The 21,280-nt window shown below is 46.9% G+C and overlaps 1 protein-coding gene and 2 pseudogenes across 1 annotated transcript; all 3 read right to left on the reverse strand.

The window, feature by feature from the left end:
• Positions 1 to 2,023: 2,023 nt before the first annotated feature.
• On the reverse strand, positions 2,024 to 4,167 carry LOC149915567 (syncytin-2-like). The gene is made up of 2 exons (XM_090152362.1): positions 4,072 to 4,167; positions 2,024 to 2,869 (listed from the first exon to the last, which is right to left on the reverse strand). Exons 1-2 carry the CDS (start codon positions 4,165 to 4,167, stop codon positions 2,024 to 2,026), a joined length of 942 nt encoding a protein of 313 aa, XP_090008488.1.
• LOC149915568 (endogenous retrovirus group K member 21 Gag polyprotein-like) lies at positions 4,042 to 6,220 on the reverse strand (annotated as a pseudogene).
• A 3,402-nt stretch (positions 6,221 to 9,622) lies between these two features.
• Positions 9,623 to 12,424, reverse strand: LOC116244342 (immunoglobulin superfamily member 1-like; annotated as a pseudogene).
• Positions 12,425 to 21,280: the final 8,856 nt, after the last annotated feature.

Raw genomic sequence — 21,280 nt, forward strand, 5'->3', positions numbered from 1 at the left:
GGATCAGGCCATCATCATGCACTATATGGATGACATATTGGTAGCCACTCAGCAGCCAATCACTGATCAGTATCTCCAGTGGATGGAAGCAGAGTTGCAAAAGGCAGGCCTTAAAATAGCACCCAAAAAGGTTCAAAGGACAGGCCCACGCATGTACTTTACCAAGGAAGGGGTTATCTTTGTGTTGAATCCCCCACAGGTCCATTGTGGGTCCCTGCTCGTTGGACTCACCCTCACCAGCCTGTTACTGATAAATCAGACAAGCACAGTCCTTCACAAGATCGAGCCTCGTCCGAACATATGGGTAATGTGGGCTGAATCTGTTAACCAACCTGATTTCTGTCTTAGTCTACAATCAGTAAGTAGCCCCTTCCAAACTTGCCTGATCCCGCTGCCTATTTTAAATGTATCAGAACTGTCTACAGAATTTAAGGGGTATGTATCAAACGATTGTAACCAGTCTCTTCCTCTTAGCAACTTCTCTGCTTGCCTTAACTCTTCGCTAAACATTACGTTGAGATTTGACCCACAGGAACTGAATTTACTAGGTTCAAAGGGCGTTGGTGAAATTAACCAGTCAGCTTGTTTTGTTTTTGGGGACGCTAGAATCGATAGTCTCAAGAATGCATTACAACTAGCAGCATGGGCAAACGGTACTGATAGTATACCATTCATAGTGCCTAGTTGAAATCCAAGTGGTACGGACGTAACCCTGGTTATGTTCAACTACACTAATTTGTATGGGGAGGGGTGCTGGTGTGGCTGGGGCAACAATTCTGGTCTGCCATGGGGTTCTGACTGTAATACCCCATATGGGGCATCTATAATGACTGAGCCACAGAATATCTCTTTATTATGGAATAATGACACCGCAAAAGCCATACCACCTGACTTGTTTTTGGTTTGTGGGGACCGTGCATGGAATGGCATACCTGCAAATGCTTGGGGTGGGCCATGTTATTTTGGGCGGTTAACACTTCTAGTTCCACAGCAGGAACCATAGGCCATAGCAGATTTAATCACCAGCCTCTCCCATACACCATCACGGCAAAGGCGTTCGCTGGGTCGACTGAAACACTCGCTTGCTCCAGATTGTAATGACCAGATTGAGCTATGGTCCCTCTCTGCTAAGGTTTTTGCATCACTCCTATGGCCTGGACTTGCTGCTGGGAATGCTCGGAAGCAAATAGAGAAACTCGCTTGCTGGGCAAGCTAATGTGACTACAGCTGTCCTCACTGATATAATGATGGAATCAGTCAAGCCTCCGCCATGCCGTGCTTCAGAACCAAGTGGCTATTGACTTTTTGCTTCTTGCTCAAGGACATGGGTGTGAAGACTTTGATGGCATGTGCTGCTTTAACCTGTCAGACCATAGTGAGTCTATTCATAAGAAGTTTCAGTGGTTATGTAATCATACCAAAGCTATCACACAAAATCATAACCCATTAGATGATTTTTTCACGAAGTTGGGAATTTCAGGATGGGTACAAAGCCTGCTTTTAGAAGGGCTGCATTGGGTTCTAATTGCTGTTTTGATGCTTGTTGGCTTTAACATTGTTGTTAAATTAGTTACAAAAACTATGCACAAGTTTGTTCCTTCAGTATTTGTAGAGCAAAAAGAAAAAGGGGGAACTGTGGAGAGGTGGCTTGGGGAACGGGGCCATCTCGGGAATGTTGGGGACATGGTGAGTTTGTGAGGATTTACGATAAACAAGTGGTTGCTGAGTTGTGTCCAATGAGGAGTTTGGCAGGAAAAATTAGGTGGCTCTGGGGGAATTCCGCATTGTCATGGTGACAGGTTCCGTGTTGTCATGGTGACAGCTTTCGCCCAGTGACTGGATATGCGCGGTGAGAGGTTATGCGCGGACTTGTATAACCAATCATACGCGGCCAAGGGTACTTGTTGGTGTATATATTGTTGTGTTAACTGATTAAAGTTGGACATGCCTCATGACATCCTGTTTCTGTTTCTTCTTTCAAGGCAAAGGCACAGTCTCCTTGCCTTGGATCACGTCTTGATTGTTACTTTTTCACCAACTTAATCACATCGTGACCCTTGTCTTGCAACCATCCCTCAGTCAGTCTCTCCACACTTCCCCCGTTTTCTTTTTGGATCAGGAAAGAGGCACTCCATTTTGCTTCAACAAGATTTGCAAGTGCCTTTTGCAGGCAGCGAAAAAGGCACGGTAAAACAAGCAGTAGTATTAATATTACAAGCCCAATAGTTATTAAGTATTGCAGCAGGGATGTTAGCCACGGCCTCAGACCCCACCCCTTCAACCAGTCGTCAAGTCCGAATCCTGTATGCTCTTGAAGGTGGGTTGTCAGGGTCTGCATGATTTGTAGCTGTGCGTGAATGGAACGGGAATGGTCGGAGAGATTCATGCAGCACATACCATCAAACTCTTCACATCCATGCCCTTGTGCTAGCAACAGAAAGTCTATGGCCGCTCGATTTTGAAGGGTGGCATGGCGGATTGAGTCAACGTCCACTAGCAGGTCTGACAATGCTCGTGATGTTGCATTAGTTTGTTTAGCCAACCAGCATCCTAGCTTATTCAGATCTGCTAGGGCCTTTGCAGCGGCAACATCGGGGGCAAGGAGAGAGGCAAAAACCCGTTCTGATACAGACCAAAAATCCACATTGTCTTTGCATTCTGGTGTGAATGCATGAATTGCCCGCCTTAGTCTACGGTGTTCTCTATGTAATTGTAGGATCATAGAGGTATTTGGAGTTAGTAAGGTTAGACGACCTAAAGTACATGGTCCTCCCACCAACTTTGAGGGAATTCCAGACCAAGCGCTGTCCCCACAAATAAGAAATATCCCATGAGGCAGTGAGATAGGAGTGTTGGATGATAGAGATCCCTTTGGGTTCGTGTAATTACATCATGCCGTTGCGTTTTGGTATACAGGATGGCTGGCATTAACAGTGATTGGGTATGAATAATTGGCGCCCGATTTGCCTGGACTGGCACGGTATACACTTGTCCAATTAAAGTAGACACACCAGTCAGCTTTCACTGTGCCCAGTATCTCTAGTTCCTGGGGCTCTAGATTAGCAGTTGGAAAATAGGGCACCACCTGATCCCAGGTATCTGCATATGATTGAGTTGATTGATTTGATAGCTTGAAGCTGGAAGTTGCATTCGGGTATGGGGGGTTATCCACGGGTAGACCTACCAGACAGGTGGAGAAAGGGTTACCAGGGGACGGAAGCGCTAGGCAGAAGGCTTCTTGCCCTGTCTTGTTAGCTATTGTAACCCAAATGTTCTGCTTAGGCTGTGGGGGTACCCAGATCATATATACAAGTTGCATTGTGACGCCCAGCAGCATGACCACGGCCCACATTTTTAACTGCTGCCGTAGGGTGCCGTGTAGGCTGACCGTACTGCGTCTCTATAATGTGTGACTGATAAAGGGCCTGGTCCCTTGCAACCAGGTGGGTGAGCTCCCAGCGGAGGTGGGCGAGGGCCCGCTGCTCCGCACTTTCAAAAATTCTTAATGCAGAGAATAGGGGCTCCCCCGTATAGTGCTCTAAAGCTCGCACGGGGGTGTCTCCTTGCCAACGCGCTTCACAACCACCACACCATAAAGCCCGTAACTGTGTCTGATGTACCCAGCTGATTCTGTTACAGCCCCCGTAATTTAACAAAACCCATGCCCCACAACCCCAAGCAGCACCACAGTTCCGACAGCAATGATGATTTGAACCCAGATTATGGTACTCTGCAAGAGCTTCAAGTAGTATTATTCCTTGCTCAGGCATCTGAACGTTCACCGATCTTGGCCCAAGGATGTGGCGCAGGAATTCCCGGTGCAGTCGGACCAGTAGCTCCAAATGCAGTGGTAGGTTCCTGATGCTCTCCAGCTTGTGGTGCTGTGGCTGGTTTAGTCCAACGTGCAGGAATCCACTCCGGGCCTGTGTCTAGCAGTCCCATCAACGTAATGTTATGATCCTTGTAGGATATTTTACACGACTTTCTGGGACGGGATGCGAGATCGATAGTGAGAAGGGTTAATCCTCCAGTAGAGCCGAAACTTCCTTGGACCCTTGGCAGACAGCTCACCGGCGTTAGTCCTTTTGATAACTGTGGTAGCGGAACGAGCTGAGTCAGTCGTTGACCTTTCTGTATCTTTATCGGAGGGTATAGAGTATATACCATTATCACAATTTCTCCTTGGAAATCAGCATCAATCACCCCAGGTAATACGAATAACCCCATCATGCTTGCAGATGACCTTCCTAACGAAAGTCCTCCTGTTTCTCGGCCCTGGATGACGACAGGACCAAATACCCCAGTGGGCACTCGATGGGGCTGACTTGTCAGGATAGTAACATCTACTGAGGCTGCCAGGTCCAAGCCGAGACTCCCTCTGGTGGCTGGTTGAAGTTGCTGTTGGTGGGAGTTGTCGATGCTGCAGCGGCCATTTGTGTCCGGGCACGGCCGCTGCTCGCGCTGCTCCTCCCGTTTCCCGACTTCCGACGGCAGGCAGTGGCGTTATGCGTGTTTGACTGACACTTGCCACACCAAATCCCAGTCGCTCGGCACTCACGATGAACGTGTCCCGTACCTCCACAGCGAAAGCACTTCATGCGGGAATTGTCGGAGGAGAGAGGGACTGCCGTGGCTGCCGCTTGGAGGGGCGCAAGGGCTGCTAACACCTGTGAGTGTGCTGATTGTGACTGATCCTGAAAACCCTTGCCTGCTCTTTGACTAAAAGGGCTTGTGATCCCGTCGGGATAGAAGCAGCCTTCTCTAACAGGTCTGGAAGCGTCCAATCCCCCGGCATAGTGCTAACAAGGGATCGGGTTGAAGAATTACCATTCTGCAATACACATTGTCTAAGCAAAGCTCCCTGCATGTGCTCGGACACATTAGCCCTTTTTATGGCCTCCATAATCTTGTCCACAAAGTCACCTAACGGCTCATCCCGCCTTTGTTTTATGCCCATATACATAGGCGTACCTCCAGGGGCTTTTATCTTATTCATGGCTCTCCTGGCTGTATCCATACTTTCCCGACAAATATCAGGGCCTGCGCCTCCGCCCGTACCCATTGACCAAGACCCATCAAATGATCCACTGTGACCCCTGCTAGCGGATCCCCAGGACCCCTTTGCACTGTGGCGGATATTGTAGCCTCATGCTGCCAGTGGGCGTTAAACAAGAGCAGCTGATGGGGGGTATATATTAGTCTAGCTACCGCCTTAATATCTGCAGGCAGGAGAGTATTTGCACTAAAGATGTAGTCTAGCATTTGTTTAACTGGCTCACTAGTCACTCCGTAGGACCCCACTGTGGCTTGCAACTGAGACAACATCTCCCAGTCCAGATTCCGAATCTCAGCCTGCATTCCTCCTTGTGGCAAAGGTGCATACACCCCCGGGAACGGTAGCTGCTCCATTGCCGCCTGTAAGAGGTCGGCATCGCCTTCCTCCATTCCCTGTTTGGCTAACATGGACCACACCTCCTGCCTTCCCCGAACTATAGCCTCTGCGAGGTCTGACTCAGCCCCCGGGACGGGATCAGAAGGTTCCCCACCCGTGGCGGACACGGAACTGCCAGCGTCCGTGGGCTCGTCTGGGGGTGCCGAGGGCCCAGGTGCGGATGGTGGTATAGTTAGCACCGTGGAGGAAGGAGGAGGGGGGGCGTAGTGACCGAGACCATACTCATTGTTTTGCTGCTGCGCTGCCTGAGCACCCTGCGCTGCCCTCCTTTCAGCTTGAGACATCAATAACTCGTTATGCACAGCCTTCCACAACTTACTCATCTTTTTTGCTGGCTTATCTTCCTCCAAGACTAACTCCCACAACTTATCCCCATAACGTCTCCACTCTTCCAAAGTATGTACTGAATGGGGGTTCGTAAAAAACCCATAAGAAACTGCATGACTTAACAATACAGGGAGATCCTTTTCTAAATCTATTCCCTTAAACTGCCGCTTCCTCAAGAAGACGGTAAATAATTCATATGCTGCTTGCCTGTCCATACTCACGTCGGTACCGTAGCAGACCTCCAAGCTTCGGCAGCACGTATCGGCCGAGTCCCACCGCTGTGGTCGCTCGGGGTGCGGAGTTCTACAAAAATTTTTTCTCTGTCACCGTCCGTCTAGCTGCAGGACCCAAACCCAACGTAGTCCCCCTCTCTTAGCGTGGTGTCCGGAGAGTATCACGTCGGGGTCACCATTTGTCGGAGAAAGGACCACGGGAGACAAGTCTCATGCTATCATGATCAACAGGTCTCAACTTTATTAAGTACAATGTGGTTATTTATACATGAGATAATTAGCTCATACATATTGCAAAAGCAAGGCTCATGATTGGAAGTTCCTCAACTGTGAGAATCGGCCTTCGCAGCTAGCTTTGCGGTTTCTACTCCCTATATCTACAAACTCCCAGCCTCATGACATCCTGTTTCTGTTTCTTCTTTCAAGACAAAGGCACAGTGTCCTTGCCCTGGATCACGTCTTGATTGTTACTGTTTCACCAACTTAATCACATCGTGGCCCTTGTCTTGCAACCATCCCTCAGTCAGTCTCTCCACAGCCAAGGGTACTTGTTGGTGTATATATTGTTGTGTTAACTGATTAAAGTTGGACTTAGCTGCTAACTCATATCGAGTTGTCACTGAGTTCCACAATCCCACTCCCGGGATATTCTTTAATTATACAACATATATCAAGTTATAGCAAGTGCACCAGCAGAAGTGGAGCAGAACTGTGTTGGGAGCCACTGTCACACCTGAGTCAATGTGTTCTAGGCTTCCCATGGAAATGTAGCATTTTGATTCTTTGTTACTGAATATTTGAGGTTGCATTTGACCTGCTGTTGAAATGTCTGCTGCCTGCTCTTCATGCAGCTAGTCCATGTATTTATTTATTTTGTCAGTGCTTGGGTTTGACCTAGACAGCTCTGTCATCTGTTCAAGAACTGCACCGTGGTCTGCTGTGGAGAGATGGTGAGTGGGAGGGGACACCTGTGTCCCACAGTGACTCCTTGAGTCACTCTTGATTTGCAGTAAAGGTCCTGAAATTGGTCTCTTTAGCTAATAGGAAGCTTTTCTGGGCCATCCTGTGTTTGGAAAGAGGAAGAGCGGTCCCAGGACCTTTAGCTGTGAGAGTCTTCATGCAGACCACATTGAGACATCATCAGGTGTGGTCTGGGATGGAATGGCTCCTGTTCAGCTCTTGTTACCCACATGCAGCACTTGGTTATTGAGCTTATAGGGGAGCAACTTAGGAAAGAATCCTGTTCTCATCTACTAACTTATGCTAAGTCACTCCTCCTCATGGGGAAGCGAGTAAACATCGGTCCTGGGTGCTAAGAGAGGAATGTCAGATCTGAAACCAGTGTGAATGGACAGCCTTGTTTAACACAGGGCTGCTTTGCAGAGTAGAGGTGCTGGTGAGTTCAGAAGATACCTGAAGAAGAACTACTCTGCTGTTGGGTGTAATCAAGCTGTATTCTGCCTGGGCAACAGCAAAACAGGTAGAGGTGTGTGCTCCAGACTTTGCCAGCCTTTGGCATCAGCAGGAAGCTGTGCCCATGGGGTAATCCTCTCCTGGGTTCTTTTGACCTCCCTGTAAAGTCTGGTGGCAAGCTTGATCCAAGGTCCCTGCTGGGCTGGTACTCTGCCTGGGAGCAGCTGCCAGGAAAACCAGTGCCACAGGAAAGGTGACATGTGGAGTGATGGTCTCTATCACTCACTTGTCTGCTATCTTGAGCATTAGTCCATGGGCCTCCTAGGCTGACTCCTCTCAGCCCTCCGGGTACAAATCTTGAAAGAGAGACTCACGGAGTCTGCAGATTGTTAAGGGCTATTTGCTGTTAAAGTTTATAAGCTTTTTTTGATTCCTTTAGAATTGGAAACCAAGCCCAAAGCATTTTGTGTGTGTGTGTGTATAGGTTTTTATGGGTACTAGTGTGGAAAAATCACAGAACAATGTCCTACACTGTTGGTGTGACACTGTTTAATTGCAGTGGTCTCAGGCCATGGAGGTGGCCCAGGGTCTCCAGCAATAGATTCTCCATTAGCAGAAGTTGTCACTGGTCCCAGGAGGGAATCCAGGAAGAAGAAAGTTTGCCTGCACCTCTAAATTTAGCAAGTCCAATGTCTCCACAGAGCATTGCATGGGAGCCCCCTTTCAGGGAGCCCCAGGACCAAGGCAGAAGAACCAAAGTTTCTTTTCTTTATCACCAGACTAAACTCCTTGCAGGGATATTCAGTACCATGTCTCTGAGAAGCTGGAGTGGACATGGGCTGCACTGTGCCCATGGGTTCTCTGTGGTCTTCCTGAGATGTGTGACCACAACCAAAGTTGCTAAGCCAGTGAAGGGTTTTAAAGTCAAATGTGCTTTTCAGTAAAGTCCCCCTTGCCCCCCTTCTCCCCCCAGAGTCTGTGCTCCCAACATCCATGTTTTCTGCTTTAGCCATATGAGTTGTTCCACCACACACTTTGGCATCTTCTGGGGTGACTAGTCTACTGGTGACTCTGTACACGGGCACAATTGGAGCCTCTTGAGATGGTGCTTCTCCTTCCTTGTGGAAACGAGCAGCATTGTGATGGGGTGAGGCTGAGGTCTCTGTTTCTTTGAGAACAGCCAACCTGAAGCTCAGTGAGGAGGGTGACTATGTCTGCCCTATGGGAGAACAGGTTCTCTAGGAGGGTCTATGGCTTAGGACATCTGCCTCCTTCAGAGGCAGATCTGGGGACTCAAGTGCAATGAAAGGAGCTGGAGGAGAAGAGGGAGCCGTGAGACAAATGTGACTCGACTACTACTCTTCTGTTCCTCCTCACTCCTTAAACTGTTGGGTAGGGACTGCTTGATCCATAGGAGAGGAAAATAACTGAGGGCTACAGCCTAGCTCCATCCCTGCAACCCATCTCTTCCTACTCGGGGGGAGGAAAAAGGGGGAATATGTGGAAGGAGCATGATACGATAACAAAGACTTTTTGCACTTTTCATTCATTTTGCACTTGTTTTTATTTTTTATTTTTTATTATATATATTTTTTTTTTATATTTGCACATCCCCTTTGTGTTTTCATAACAAAAATATTTTTGTTGTAGCCAGTGAAGCTATTCTGAAATTTGTGTCCTGACTATATAGAAGTTTAAAGGTTTTATATATATAAATTTATATCTACATAAAATAAATTTATATATATAGATCATGGTGTGATGTGTTCTGTCAGTGTTTTAAAATAATAAATGAATGTGAGCAATGGAAGTCAGCGCAGCTGGAGATTACTTATTCAGCCCCACTCCCTCTCCCAGGCTCAGACCCAAACTGCTCATAGTAGGGGTGGGAGGTAGCATCCCTCCTCTGCACAGGGGGAAATGAAGGCACAGAGCACTGCCTAGGCCATACAGAGCTCAAAGTCCTCCCTGAACATTGCCACATCCCACAAAGGTGACTGCTGGAGGCAGCAGGAAAAGGAAGGGATGGTTTATTTATTTCATCATAAAGGACTTAAGGAGAAATATCCCATTACTGGTTTCAGGTAGGAGGATGCTGGGAGCTCTGTGTGCTGGGCATGTACTGACTGAGCCCTTCAATCTAGGTGGCCATGGCAGCACGACCTCCCATCTAGGTGGTCCAGAGGGGGGCTGTGTCTCATTCCAGGGATGGCAACTGTCCTGGTGTGTTCCTTTGGCTGTTCACGGCCTCGGCTACCATCAGACTCAGCAGGATCAGGACCTCCACCCCAAGGGGAGTGCATCATGTTGCTCCAGGTATAATTGCAGGGGATGGAAAGGACAGTCACTGGAATTCCAGGGAAAAATGGGGACCTCTAGGAGGAACTGGGGGGCCCAGGGGGTTCCCAGAGCAAAGGACTCCCATGGGTGCAACAGGTCACCCAAGGGAACAAAGGGGAGACACAAGGAGCTCCCAGGGCAAGCAGACTTGTGGATAAAGGAGCATGCTGGGGAGTCCTGGGCTAATGAGGAATAGGTTTACAGGGAACAAAGAGGACCCCCAAGGGCTTCTGTCTGCCCCTACTTCCCACATCCCTGCTCCTGAGGAAATGCCCCTACCCACAGTCTCTGACTTGTCACCCAACCCAGTCTGTCCTGGCACTGAGGATGAAGAGGTTAATGGGAACATAGAGCTGGACTTCACCTACAGCTATCAGCCAGACACTGCTGCTGGGCTGTGATGAGATGTACTGCTGTGACCAGGGACAGTAGCTTCAGGCGTAGGTCCCTGCATTGTGCCCCATCACATGGGGTAGTACAAAGGTGGCCACGTTGCTTTCTTGCTCTATAACACCTACAATCTCCCAGTTCTTCCAGAAGTAAAACTGGGCTCTCTGGACTCCACTGGTGCACCACAGTGTTACACTGGTCCCCAGCTGGACACAGCCTAGAGGCTTCAGGGACAGGCTGGGCCTGACCAGTTTGTGATCTGTCAGGAGGGGACAAGTGAGGCACTTGGAAAGGGACAGGACATCTGCAACCACTTCCTCATCCTCACCCCAAGCTGCTCTGGGGCAGAACATCCTCTGCATGTTATTGGGGGAAGCCCCCAGCCCAAAGTCCAAGTTTTTCCAGCAGCTCAGGGACTGAGGACAGCCCTTGGTGTGCCTGCAGGTCCCCAAACCCAGCATGGGGTCACAGCTGTATTTCATGCTCTCACCAGCAGCTCTGCAAAGGGGCTGAGTTGTGAAAGGCTACTGGGGTCAGATTCATTCCCATAATGGCAGGCATAGGCTCCCCTATCTTCTCAGGCTACCTGAATGATGGTGAATGTTGCCATGCCCCTGACTGGCCAGGCTCTCTGCTGGATGCTGACATTCCTAGACTTGTACAGCAACATGACTGTCTGATGGCACTGACACATGCAGTGGACTGTGTCTGATGTCCCCAGAATGGCACCTTCCTGACGAGTCACAGAGATGGAGGGGCAAGGGAGCAGTGATTCTGGGCACAGGCACAGGTAACAACTCTCAGAGCTGGATGAGACCAGGCAGCCCCTCCAGCTCAGCACTGAATGCTTTCCCTGACATTCACCATGCAAACAGTATGCCAGAAACATTATGTCAATAGATTACGTATAGCAACTCAGAGGAGCTGACAAGACTCAAAGACATCTGAAGGAAGCTGTAATCTTCTACTTATGCCCCTGTTACACCCGCTTTGTTCCTCTACCTCCTTGTTTCTAGTTCCACAGGATGTGGCTGAAGAGGGGTTCTCTCACCTTTCACCACCAGTTCCAGTGTATTGCTGACTCCAGACCAGTTGATTGGAATTCCCTCAGTGTAGCACTGGCAGCTGTAGCAGCCCCCCCTTGCTGTGATCCACCCAGGAGAGGTAGAAATCTGTGTATTCCACTGAAATTTTGAAGGCAGTTGCCTGGCCCTCCAGGTATTCAAAGCAGCTTTGGAGTGTTTGATGGTGCAATGGAGCATAGTGTCAGCTCCTGCAGCCACCTCATGACCAGGCAGGACAGAGAGAACACGCTTGGGAAGACAGACTGTGTGGGGAGAGGAGATGAGAAGTTTTGCAGGACTTTGACATAGTGACCCAGGAGCCACTGGGTTTCCATAACTCCACCACCTGTCTCAGGCAGAGGTGATGATCATCTCTACCATTCCAAGCCAGGAAAAGGGAAAAATTTTGCCCATTATGTGGATGGGGAAGTGGCTGTTTGTGCCCCAGTCTGCCCAACTTGAAGGGTTTTGGAACAACCACAGCACATCCCCCTTATCTTCCACTCTGACCTCCATGGTGTCATGCGAGTCAGCACAGTCCCATTGCCTCCATCCACATATTGGCAGCTAACCTCTGTCCATTTGGGTGGCCTTAGAGATGGAGAACTCAGCCATGCTACCATTTAGCTCCAGGGTACAGAGCTGGTACCCATCCTTGTACAGTACTACGTTCCCACCATGGCAAAGACACCTGCAGCAGATAGTGGTAGAGCCTCCCAGTGGGATTATCCAAGGCGGCTGCAGGAAGATGGAAACTGTGGGGGCACCTGCAGAGACAAAGATGCTGCCAGATGGACAGGTAAGGCCCAGTTTCCCACTGCCATGTGATGAGCCTGAAGCCAGTTCCATACCCTATCTCTATACAGGGATGGGTTTTGTTCTGTGGGGCTAAGGAAGAGCCCTGGGAGATGGATTAGGGCTCAGGGATGTATCCAAATTCTCCATCCACCCACCACATAATACTCACTCGTTGTAGCCTTACTCTATGCAACCAGCCAAATGTGCAAGATAAATGGTTGTGTAATCCTCTGTGGAGTCTCTGAGCACACCGTGACCTCCACTGGGAGTCTATACAACCAGTGACACTCACAGAAAGCTAGAACACACGTTGCAGGAAGCATTGTGCTTCTCTTGTGTCTTTCAACTGAAGCGGGGTTTCTTTGAATGAAGATGCCGGCAAGAGACACTGAGCCTGTTCTTTTGCAGAGAGATTACTTCCTTTGGGTCCCACCAAGAGTGTCACATGCCACTTTCTGCCCCATGGAAAATGTGTTTCTGAAGTGCAGGGCTGGGAAGGTCAAACTGGAACCAGAATATCCCAGTCAGCTCTCCCGGGACTGGATACCTTTGTTAACCTGATTTGCTCCTGGGGCTCTTAGTTTCTATTTCTTTGCTCTGCTCATTCATGGGAAAATGACTTCTCTCAACCCTTGTGAAAAAAGAGAATGTTCTGCAAGTCAGATTGGGGGAAGAAATGACTCGTGGCTCCTTCCAAATCTCAGTGAGAAAGCCCCAGCAAAAAAATAGTGTAATTAAATTGCTCTTTTTTTAAGACACAGAAACAGTAACAAGTGAATCTTACTCTCCTTCAGAGACTGGGCACCACACTTTCCTACATTATCAGTGGATGCTGAATGGATTTTCCTACAAGTTGTGCAAATCCTATCCGTGGGAAGGTGCTCAATAAAATTTACTTACTGTTTATATTCTTCCTTTTTTATTATTATGATTAGTGTGTGCCACTAAAACAGCTATTTTATTGATCTTTTGATTTTGGGCCTGGCTTTAACAATAGATGCAAAAACGTATGTATGGGAACTGCTGAGTCCCAGCCTGAACCTCTGATTAGTCACCTGCAGCAAGCAATGAGTCAGCCAGGGGAGCACAGGTGAAAGCAATTCACCTGTGCTGCAGGAAGGGGTGGAGCCTGGCTCCACCTCTCCTAGACCCATTTAAGAGCTGACTACCAGTGGGGAGGGATCTTTCTCTCTCTTTGGAAGATCCATGCCACTGGAGTTTCCTGAGTGAGTCCATGACACGGGTAAGCATCCTGTTTATTCTCTTTGTCTTGCTTTGCCTAACTCTCTTGTTTATTTCGTTATTATAACATCTTAATATTATTTGATTATACAACATTCCTTGATTATACGCTATCTTAATATTCTTTGATTATACAACATATATCAAGTTCAAAAGAGTAAACTTGTTTTTACTATTCAAGATAATACAAAAAATAAGCAACAGACTAGAAATAAAGCAATGCATCTAGTCATTACTATATAGTGAAAGTCATAATCTTTAAGAGAGAGCAAAGGCCCTAATACTTCACCATCATCCAGATCTGCAATTGCTGAGGAGACCTGGTTACACCAAGGATTTGGCGAGTCTTTCCTGGCAACTGGGAGGCCTTACATGATGTGTCCATCCAAAGTGAGGTCTCCAGTATTGCTGTAAGAGGGTCCAGCTTTTATACTGCTGAATAAACAAGCTTACCTAACTTCAAGAGTGGAAACATCTGGTTTCATTCTCCTTTTGGATTCCACCACAAGCCCGGTCATGGGAGGAACCAATGGAGTTTGTGTACTTGGCCTTGATATTATGCTTCTAAACAAGGAAAAATTAGTACATTCATATAATGTTTTATCTAAGTTACGCATCTTGCTGATGAGACAGTTTATCTAAGCTATGTATTTCACAACAATCAAATACTAATGTCATATAATGCTTTGTTGAGAGGTTCACCTAGAGGTCAGCATTGGTTCAGGGCCTGTTGTTCAGACCTTAGCACTCCAGGTCTGTCTCACTGAAGTCGAGGAAGATCTCTGCACCATATAATGCCACTGTAGTGATTTAACACTGGTAGGAAGCTGAGCACCGCTCTCTCACTCCCAGTATGCAGAACTAGTAACAACTAGAGCAATGGGAGTTAAAAAGAGAAGTAAAAATACCTTCCTCTACCTGAATGGCACAGAGGGAATGGAAATGGGGGTTGTCCAGAACACTTGTCTCTGCAACTGTTCACTGTCAGTCTTCCCCTGCTTTGGCATGGAGTCTCTTCCAGTGGGATGCAATCCTTCCTGAACTGGTTCTGTGTGGTTGCTGTGCAAGCTGTGGTTCTTTGAAAACTGCCCCAGTATGGGTCCATACCACAGGGTTCCTCCTTTCAAGGCAGACTACTTCAGAGCAGGTCCCCATGGGCTGCAGCTCCCATGGGGCATCCCCCAGGCCCTGCTCCCATGGGGCTCTGTGGGCTGCATCTCTTTCAGTCCACATCCACTGCTGCACCGCAGGTTCCTCCATGGCTGCAAGGGGAGATCTGCTCCGTGTGGTGCGCGTGGGCAGCAGGGGGAAGGCCTGCTCCACCGTGGGCCTCTCCTGGACCGCAGGGAGCTGCTGCTCTGTGCCCAGGGCACCTGACCTCCTTCTGCACTGACCTTGGTGGTCGTAGGGCTGCTTCCCTCTCAAGGCTTGCTTCTCTCTCCCAGCTGCTATTGTGCAGCATTTTTTTTTTTTTTTTTACCTTCTTACACCTGCTCTCACAGGGGCACTCAGCACCACTCATGGCTCAGGTCTGGCCAGTACCAGGTTCCTTTTGGAGCTGTCAGGAGCTGGTTCTGATCTGACATGAGGCAGCTGCTGGGCTCTGCTCACAGAGACCACCTCTGCAGTCCCCTGCTACCAAAACCTTGCCACGTAAACCCAATACAATTCCCCCATTGAGCAGAACATACAGTGCAGTCTTCAGAACCTCGGGAATCATTTTAGAAGAGCAGGAGCAGACGCCTGGAAAAGCTCAACTGGATGTCAAGCCTACAAATAGACAGAGGGGAGCTAATGCACCATGTCTAGGGTCCCAGTGAGTTGGGAAGCTGAGTAGGAATTGCCTCAGTGCCCCAGCCTTGAGAATATTAACAGGTGCATAAGGAAGTGAGGAGCTGGTCTTTCTTCCCTTTCTTAAAAATGGGAGTGATGTTTCCCTTTTTCCAGTCAACAGGGATTTCACCTGCCAGCCACAACTTTATGGAGAGTGGCTTAGCAACCACATCAGCCAGCTCCCCTAGGACCATGGGATGCATGTCATCTTGCCCCATTGACTTGTACACATTCAGTCTCACAAGGTGGTAAGTCTATTACTCTGTTACAGTGGAGGGGATTTTTCTCCCACAGTTCCCGCCAAGAAGTTAAAAGATGTGAGGTTCAGGGATGTGAGAGGCATAAGAATCCTGGCTGCCAGTGGAGGCTGAGGCAAAAAAAAACTCCATGAGTACCTTAGCCTTCTCCATGTCTGTTGTAGCCAGTTCTCCCTTCACAGTTATCATAGAGGGCATGCTCTCCTTGGCCTGTCTCTTCTGACCAAAGTACCTACAGAGTCCCTTTTTGTTTTCTACATCCCAAGTAAAGGGCAGTTCCATCTGTGTTTTGGCTTTCATTATTCCATCCCTGCGCATCCATATGTAGTCCAGAAAGAATACAGGGATTCCATGTTTTTGTTTCCACTGTCTATACCAGTCCTTCTTATCCCACAGTTTGACCAGCAGCTCCCTACCAAGCTACGTTGGTTTCCTGCCTCCTCTGTTTGTTTTCCTCTACTGGGGAACAGAGAGCTCTTACACTCTCAGAAAGGCATCCTTAAAGAGTAGCCAGCTTTGTTCCACTCCTTTGTCACTAAGACACAGATTACTGGGTGAAATCCCCTGGGAATCCTTTAAATAGCCTGAAGTGTGCTCTCCTAACTTTGCTTTTTGCCAGGCATATCCTTATCAAGATTACATCCTACCAGGGCATGTTTACTACAGCCCAGGGTGCCTCCAGTCTCAACCTCTTTCATTAGCTCCTCTAAGTTGGTGAGCACCAGGTCCAGAAATGCTTCACCTCTGGTCAACATGTCTAATACCTGGACCAGGAAGTTATCCTCAACACACTCAAGGAGTCTTCAAGATAGCTTGCAGCCTGCTGTATTCTTTTCCAGTAGACATTTGGGTAGTTGAAATCCCCTATCAAGATGAGGGCCTGTGAGTGTGACGCTTCCTGCAGTTGAAGCAAGAAGGCTTCATCCACAGTTTCCTCCTGATCAGTCTGTAGTAGACCACAACCACTAGATGTCCTTTATTGGTTCAGTCCCTGATTTTCACCCACCAGCTCTCAACATGATCCTCATGTTTCTCAGAGGCAGCTCTTTGTCCTTTATCCACCTCTTAACATAGAGTGCCCCAAATGCCCCATACTTCTTTCCCTGCCTATCTATTCTATAAATCATGCAGCCCTCAATCATCATGCTCAGTCATGTGAATCATTCCACCATATCTCTATGATTGGAATTAGGTCTTACAATTCTAATTGTGCCATGGCTTCCAGCTCTTCCTGCTTATTACCCAGGCTGCGTGCTTTGGGGTAGAGGCTAATAGCTGGGTTACTGGCAATGTTATGTTCTCTGAGGTGTCCTCATGAGATCCTTTGGGACAATTAAGAGATCTTTCCCTGCTGTTTCCTAAAGTGAGAGTTCCCCAGCGCTTCTCTGTCACATAGAAAAAAATCCCATTCCCCTGTTGTTAGAAATAGCCAAATAATTTATCAGGACAGTATCTCTGATAAAAGCAGATTATATTCATGACTGCAATCCTGTAAACAGGAGCGTGGCTGCAGAGACGGTGTTACAGCTTTTATGGTCTATTACTCAACCCTTATATTTTCCTCCCCTGGTTTCTTCCATGCTTCAGGATCACAAATCTTCTCGATGTTCAACTAAACATACAAATACTGGCTAAACATAAATTTCTGCTAGCTAAGCATATACTGCTATTTATTTAACTTCTTACATTCGCTCACTCAACGAGTGAGCCATTATTTCTGGACATCTGCCCATCCTTGGATACAGACAAGTTTGGAAGGAGGATAGAGGGAAGTATCATGATGCCTGCCTGTTGCATGCCAACCTACCCACAGAGCGAGACAATCCGGCCTTGTGTGGAGGCCCTGGCTTAGGGTTTCTTATACAAACAGAATAGCCTTACAACATCCTTTCTAGTCCATAATGCTATACCAATATAGTATTTGCAACTATTACAGTTTTACAAGTGAGAATTAATCACATAATTCAACAATACTTCTAAAATATGTTACTGAAATATATGATATTTCTACTTTTTCAAACCAGTTATTTCTAAGAGCAAATTACAAAATACACTGGGCTGTACTTCTTCAGGTCAATTCCCTTTTTCAATATCTAATGCAGAAACAACATTCCATTCCTATACTGTCAAATCTAGTTTAAAGCTCTGATCATCAGTCCAGCCAACTTGCTTTCGGGTATTGTTTTGCCCCTGGTCCTGCTCAGTTGCATTTCGTCAGATGCCCCCATACCTGGTCTCTCAAAGATCTTCCCAAGATCATGAAACATCCGTGCAGCTGGCCATTTACCTGACCTGTTCTCCTCCTTCCTTCCAGATTCCAGCCACCATTTGGAAGGACAGAGCAGACCACTACTTGCACTGCCGATCTCTCCAATGTTTTTCTAAGGCATGCAAAGCCTCTTACTATTCTGCAGTTTCTGTGTTGCCTGAGGGCCAATTCAATGGCCCTCAGGGAGGAGTCCTCAGTCACTAAGTCTCTTGGCCCTTTTTTGTTGGTTCCAGTTTTGATGTAATTCTGTTCCCAGAAAAAGTCCAGTCCAAATGAAACTCCTTTAAACCAATGTGATATCAAGGGTAAGGCATTCTTTATTGTGGTGCCAGATGCACTGGGGACTGCTCTGTGTAACATGCACACCCAGGAGCTAAAGCAGATATATTATATACATTCACATGTATAAGTTTCCACAAAGTGCCCACTTATTCTAAGAATAAGTTAGGGTTGCATATTAAAATCTAATACTATGTATGTGCTGTGTTAATGAGGCTCTTGCAGGAGGCCTTTGGTGGTCATGGGGTTTCATGGACTACTGGGGCAAAAGATATGCATTAGATAAGTCAGGTCTCATATTTCATCAAGAAATTGATTGCACAAATTCAGCTAAGTTTCTAATTATCACATCCACCTTGTTACAGTGCCCATATTAATCAACACTAACAGAGTACAGCGCATCTCCCCACAGCTAATGCTTCTACACATGCATGGTGCCTCCTGGTGGTCCCTCTGGTGATCGTGGGGATGCAGGCTGTATGTCATCCTTGCAGTGTACTTCTGACCCTGGTGTAGTTTGAGGAAGTATTTCAGCTTCTGGTTCAGTCTCTAGGATGGTTTCAAGGATGTGGCTCCTTGAACCAATTAGCAGGATCCTTGGGTTACATGCTCATGCTGACAAGTGAAATGTGCTCATAGCACAGGGCCGCGCAGGAGCTGTCTCAGTTCTTGCTGAGGTGCTAAGGAAGCTACTCGCTTCTCCAGTCTGTGTGTGGGGAGCGTGCAGATCCTGTGTGCCATGCAGACCCCTGTGACACTTCTCATGTGTGGCTTTTTTTCCCCTTCCCTTCCAGCTCAGCCCTCAGAAGGATGCTGTGATGCTGTGACCAGTTAGTCTTAAGGAAAAGAAAACCCTTAGGCATACAAACCGAGCCCCAGTTGGTGCAGAGCTGCATAACATGACCCAGGGACACAAACATGCATGCTTTGGCTGTGTGTGTGCCTGACAGATGTAGGGAGCACAGCAGAGACGCAAGCAGAAGAAATCCATGTGCAAGGCTGCAGCTAGTACTAGTGATGAGGCTGCTGAGAGCCAGGGGCTGGGGATCAGATGCACTCCCAGCAGTGACACCTCTCACTGCCCTGCTGCTGTGCTATCAGAGTGCTCTGGGCTAATGAGTCTGTTGCTTTGTACAGGAGTCCCCAGCTGTCAGTACAGGGATAGTGATTTAGTAAAACACTGATGTATAATCAATGAGTATACAGATTATAATTATGTAATAAACAAAAAAGTTTGGCTAAGCAAGTTACTATAACAAAAAGAAAATAGAGTGCTTACCCTTGTTCAGGGCTCACTGTAAAACTCCAAAGGAGGGATCTCCAGAAAGAGAACCTTCCCTACTGGTAGTCAGCTCTTAAATTGGTCTAGGAGAGGTGGAGCCAGGCTCCACCATTCCGGCAGCACAGGTGAATTGCCTTCACCTGTGCTCCCTGGCTGACTCATTGCTTGCCTCAGGTGATCAATCAGAGGACCAGCAGTTCCCATACACCTGAGTAATAGGCTATCATGTTATAATTGACCGAATGAAATGGTTGTTTGTGGGACACTGATTGTATTGGCAAATTCCACTGAGAATTAATGCCCGCGTTTAGCATCTTCCTGGTCTCAGTACAGCAGTTCTTTTCATGATTCATCTCAGCACTTCTTGAGCATCCATCCTAGCAATTCATACTGAAGGAATTAGCAGGAATTTTATAAAGAAACTTCCTTAGATGCTGAGCTAATAAACACTGATCACCTGCAAGTGGCTCTCTGAGAAATAGCAATTATAATGCTGGTGTTATGTAACTAATTTTTCTATGGTTGTTTTATTCCTGATTTGCCTACAAAAGGCAGGACTTGCACCTCAGCAAGTTTATAGTGCATTTGGAAACATACATTACATATATTACTTACGTATATACATTTTTCATACAGACTTGTATTACTCACTTCCACCACTCTGTATTCAGAGAAACTGGTGAGATCTAGAAGCTCACTGGGTCTTTGATTGTTTTTTTGTTACAGTAATGTCTGGGTTCTCACTCTGCTTCCATTTTGTTATGATGGCAGTGCAGTGTTTGGACGCATGCAGCCAACTGACTTGTTTTTCTTGTTCTGGGTTTTACCGCATGGTGCTCATGTTTTGCAGAGGTAGACTACATTTGATTACTGACTTCTGGATAGAAATGTGTACAATGTGCTCATTATCTTCAAGTAATCAGCAGTCTTCATTAGGGTGGAGGTGAAGGAAACAAGCTTTGGTTGTGTGTTGGTCACTGTCAGTGAATCGCTCTACAGCTCTGGCAGCCCACCCAGCGTGCCCGTTGCAGCTGAGCTTGTTGTCAAGGCATGCAAAAAGAACCGAGTTGGGTGCTAAGCCGTAAATGCAGCTACATGTTTCAATCGGGGCCTTGTGCTGTATCTTGCTGTTGATTTGTAAATATTTCAGGCTTGGCCTAAGGCAGTACAAGTCTGGATGCTGTTTTTCCTTTAGCACATTAAAGATACTGTTACAAGTCACCAAGGGCACCAAGGATGAAGCTTTGCTTTAGCAAGCTACAGAGATGGCAAGAGGTTTGTAAAGCTAGGTTTATTTATGCTGATTTGTTCTAAAGAAATAATCTTGTACTGATGTGAATTTTGTGGTATATTACAGATTGCTCTGTAGTACAAGTTTTAAAGCTGCGTGTGTAAGGACTGTCTGAAGTACCATACAGCACATCCATCTGCTGTGTCAGGACAAGAGATGAACTGCAGCTCTCTCCTCTGTCAGTCTGAACTCAGAAATGCTGAGGTGTGAGGACAGCTGTCCTTAACCACTTTGAGAAAAATGTTGTGGAAGTTGTAAGGCATTTTTGAGTTACATTTTCACCTTGGCCTATGCAGCTGAGTTCAGGTGTTGTTCAGGTTCTGATGATACATATAAAAGGGGATGTTCTTAAGAAGAACTAGCATGAAAAACACAGGAGGAAAAGAACATAATAAAGTTAATCTAACTGTATGTTTCTTAGGGTGTCTCTCAGATTGTTTGTCTTCAGTTACAAAGAGTAGGTGTAAGGATTCTGTTGTCTGGTTTATCTATACAACTTCTTTCTGAGAATCCTGTCTAAATTGTGCTGCAGTATTCTGATACATTTACTGTCTTCTATACATTTTCTTGCCAAACTGAAATCTGAAAGAAAGTTGTTGGGAAATCATATAAATCATCTTAAAAAGACCAGGAAACAGACTTTGTTTCCAGTGAAACAATTTCTAATCTAAAAAAAATCTGATTAAAGAAAAGGAAGGCACCACTATCTTAAGCAAAATAATTTCAAAGCTTATAGTTTTTGTGTAACTCCATTTTGGATTAATAAAGATAAAAGCATTGTCTGAAATAATCGAAACAAAGCACCACAGC

This window comes from Phasianus colchicus, chromosome 17, assembly GCF_987193195.1.
Source record: "Phasianus colchicus chromosome 17, bPhaCol1.hap1.1, whole genome shotgun sequence".
Lineage (NCBI taxonomy): Eukaryota > Metazoa > Chordata > Aves > Galliformes > Phasianidae > Phasianus > Phasianus colchicus.

What these genes read in the sequence shown, in the direction of transcription:
- LOC149915567 (XM_090152362.1), bottom strand. Translation starts at nt 4,167, where the DNA reads ATGGTATATACTCTATACCCTCCGATAAAGATACAGAAAGGTCAACGA. An exon ending in TATCAAAAGGACTAACGCCG is followed by an intron (nt 2,870 to 4,071) that starts GTGAGCTGTCTG and finishes ACGAACCCAAAG; the next exon opens with GGATCTCTATCATCCAACAC.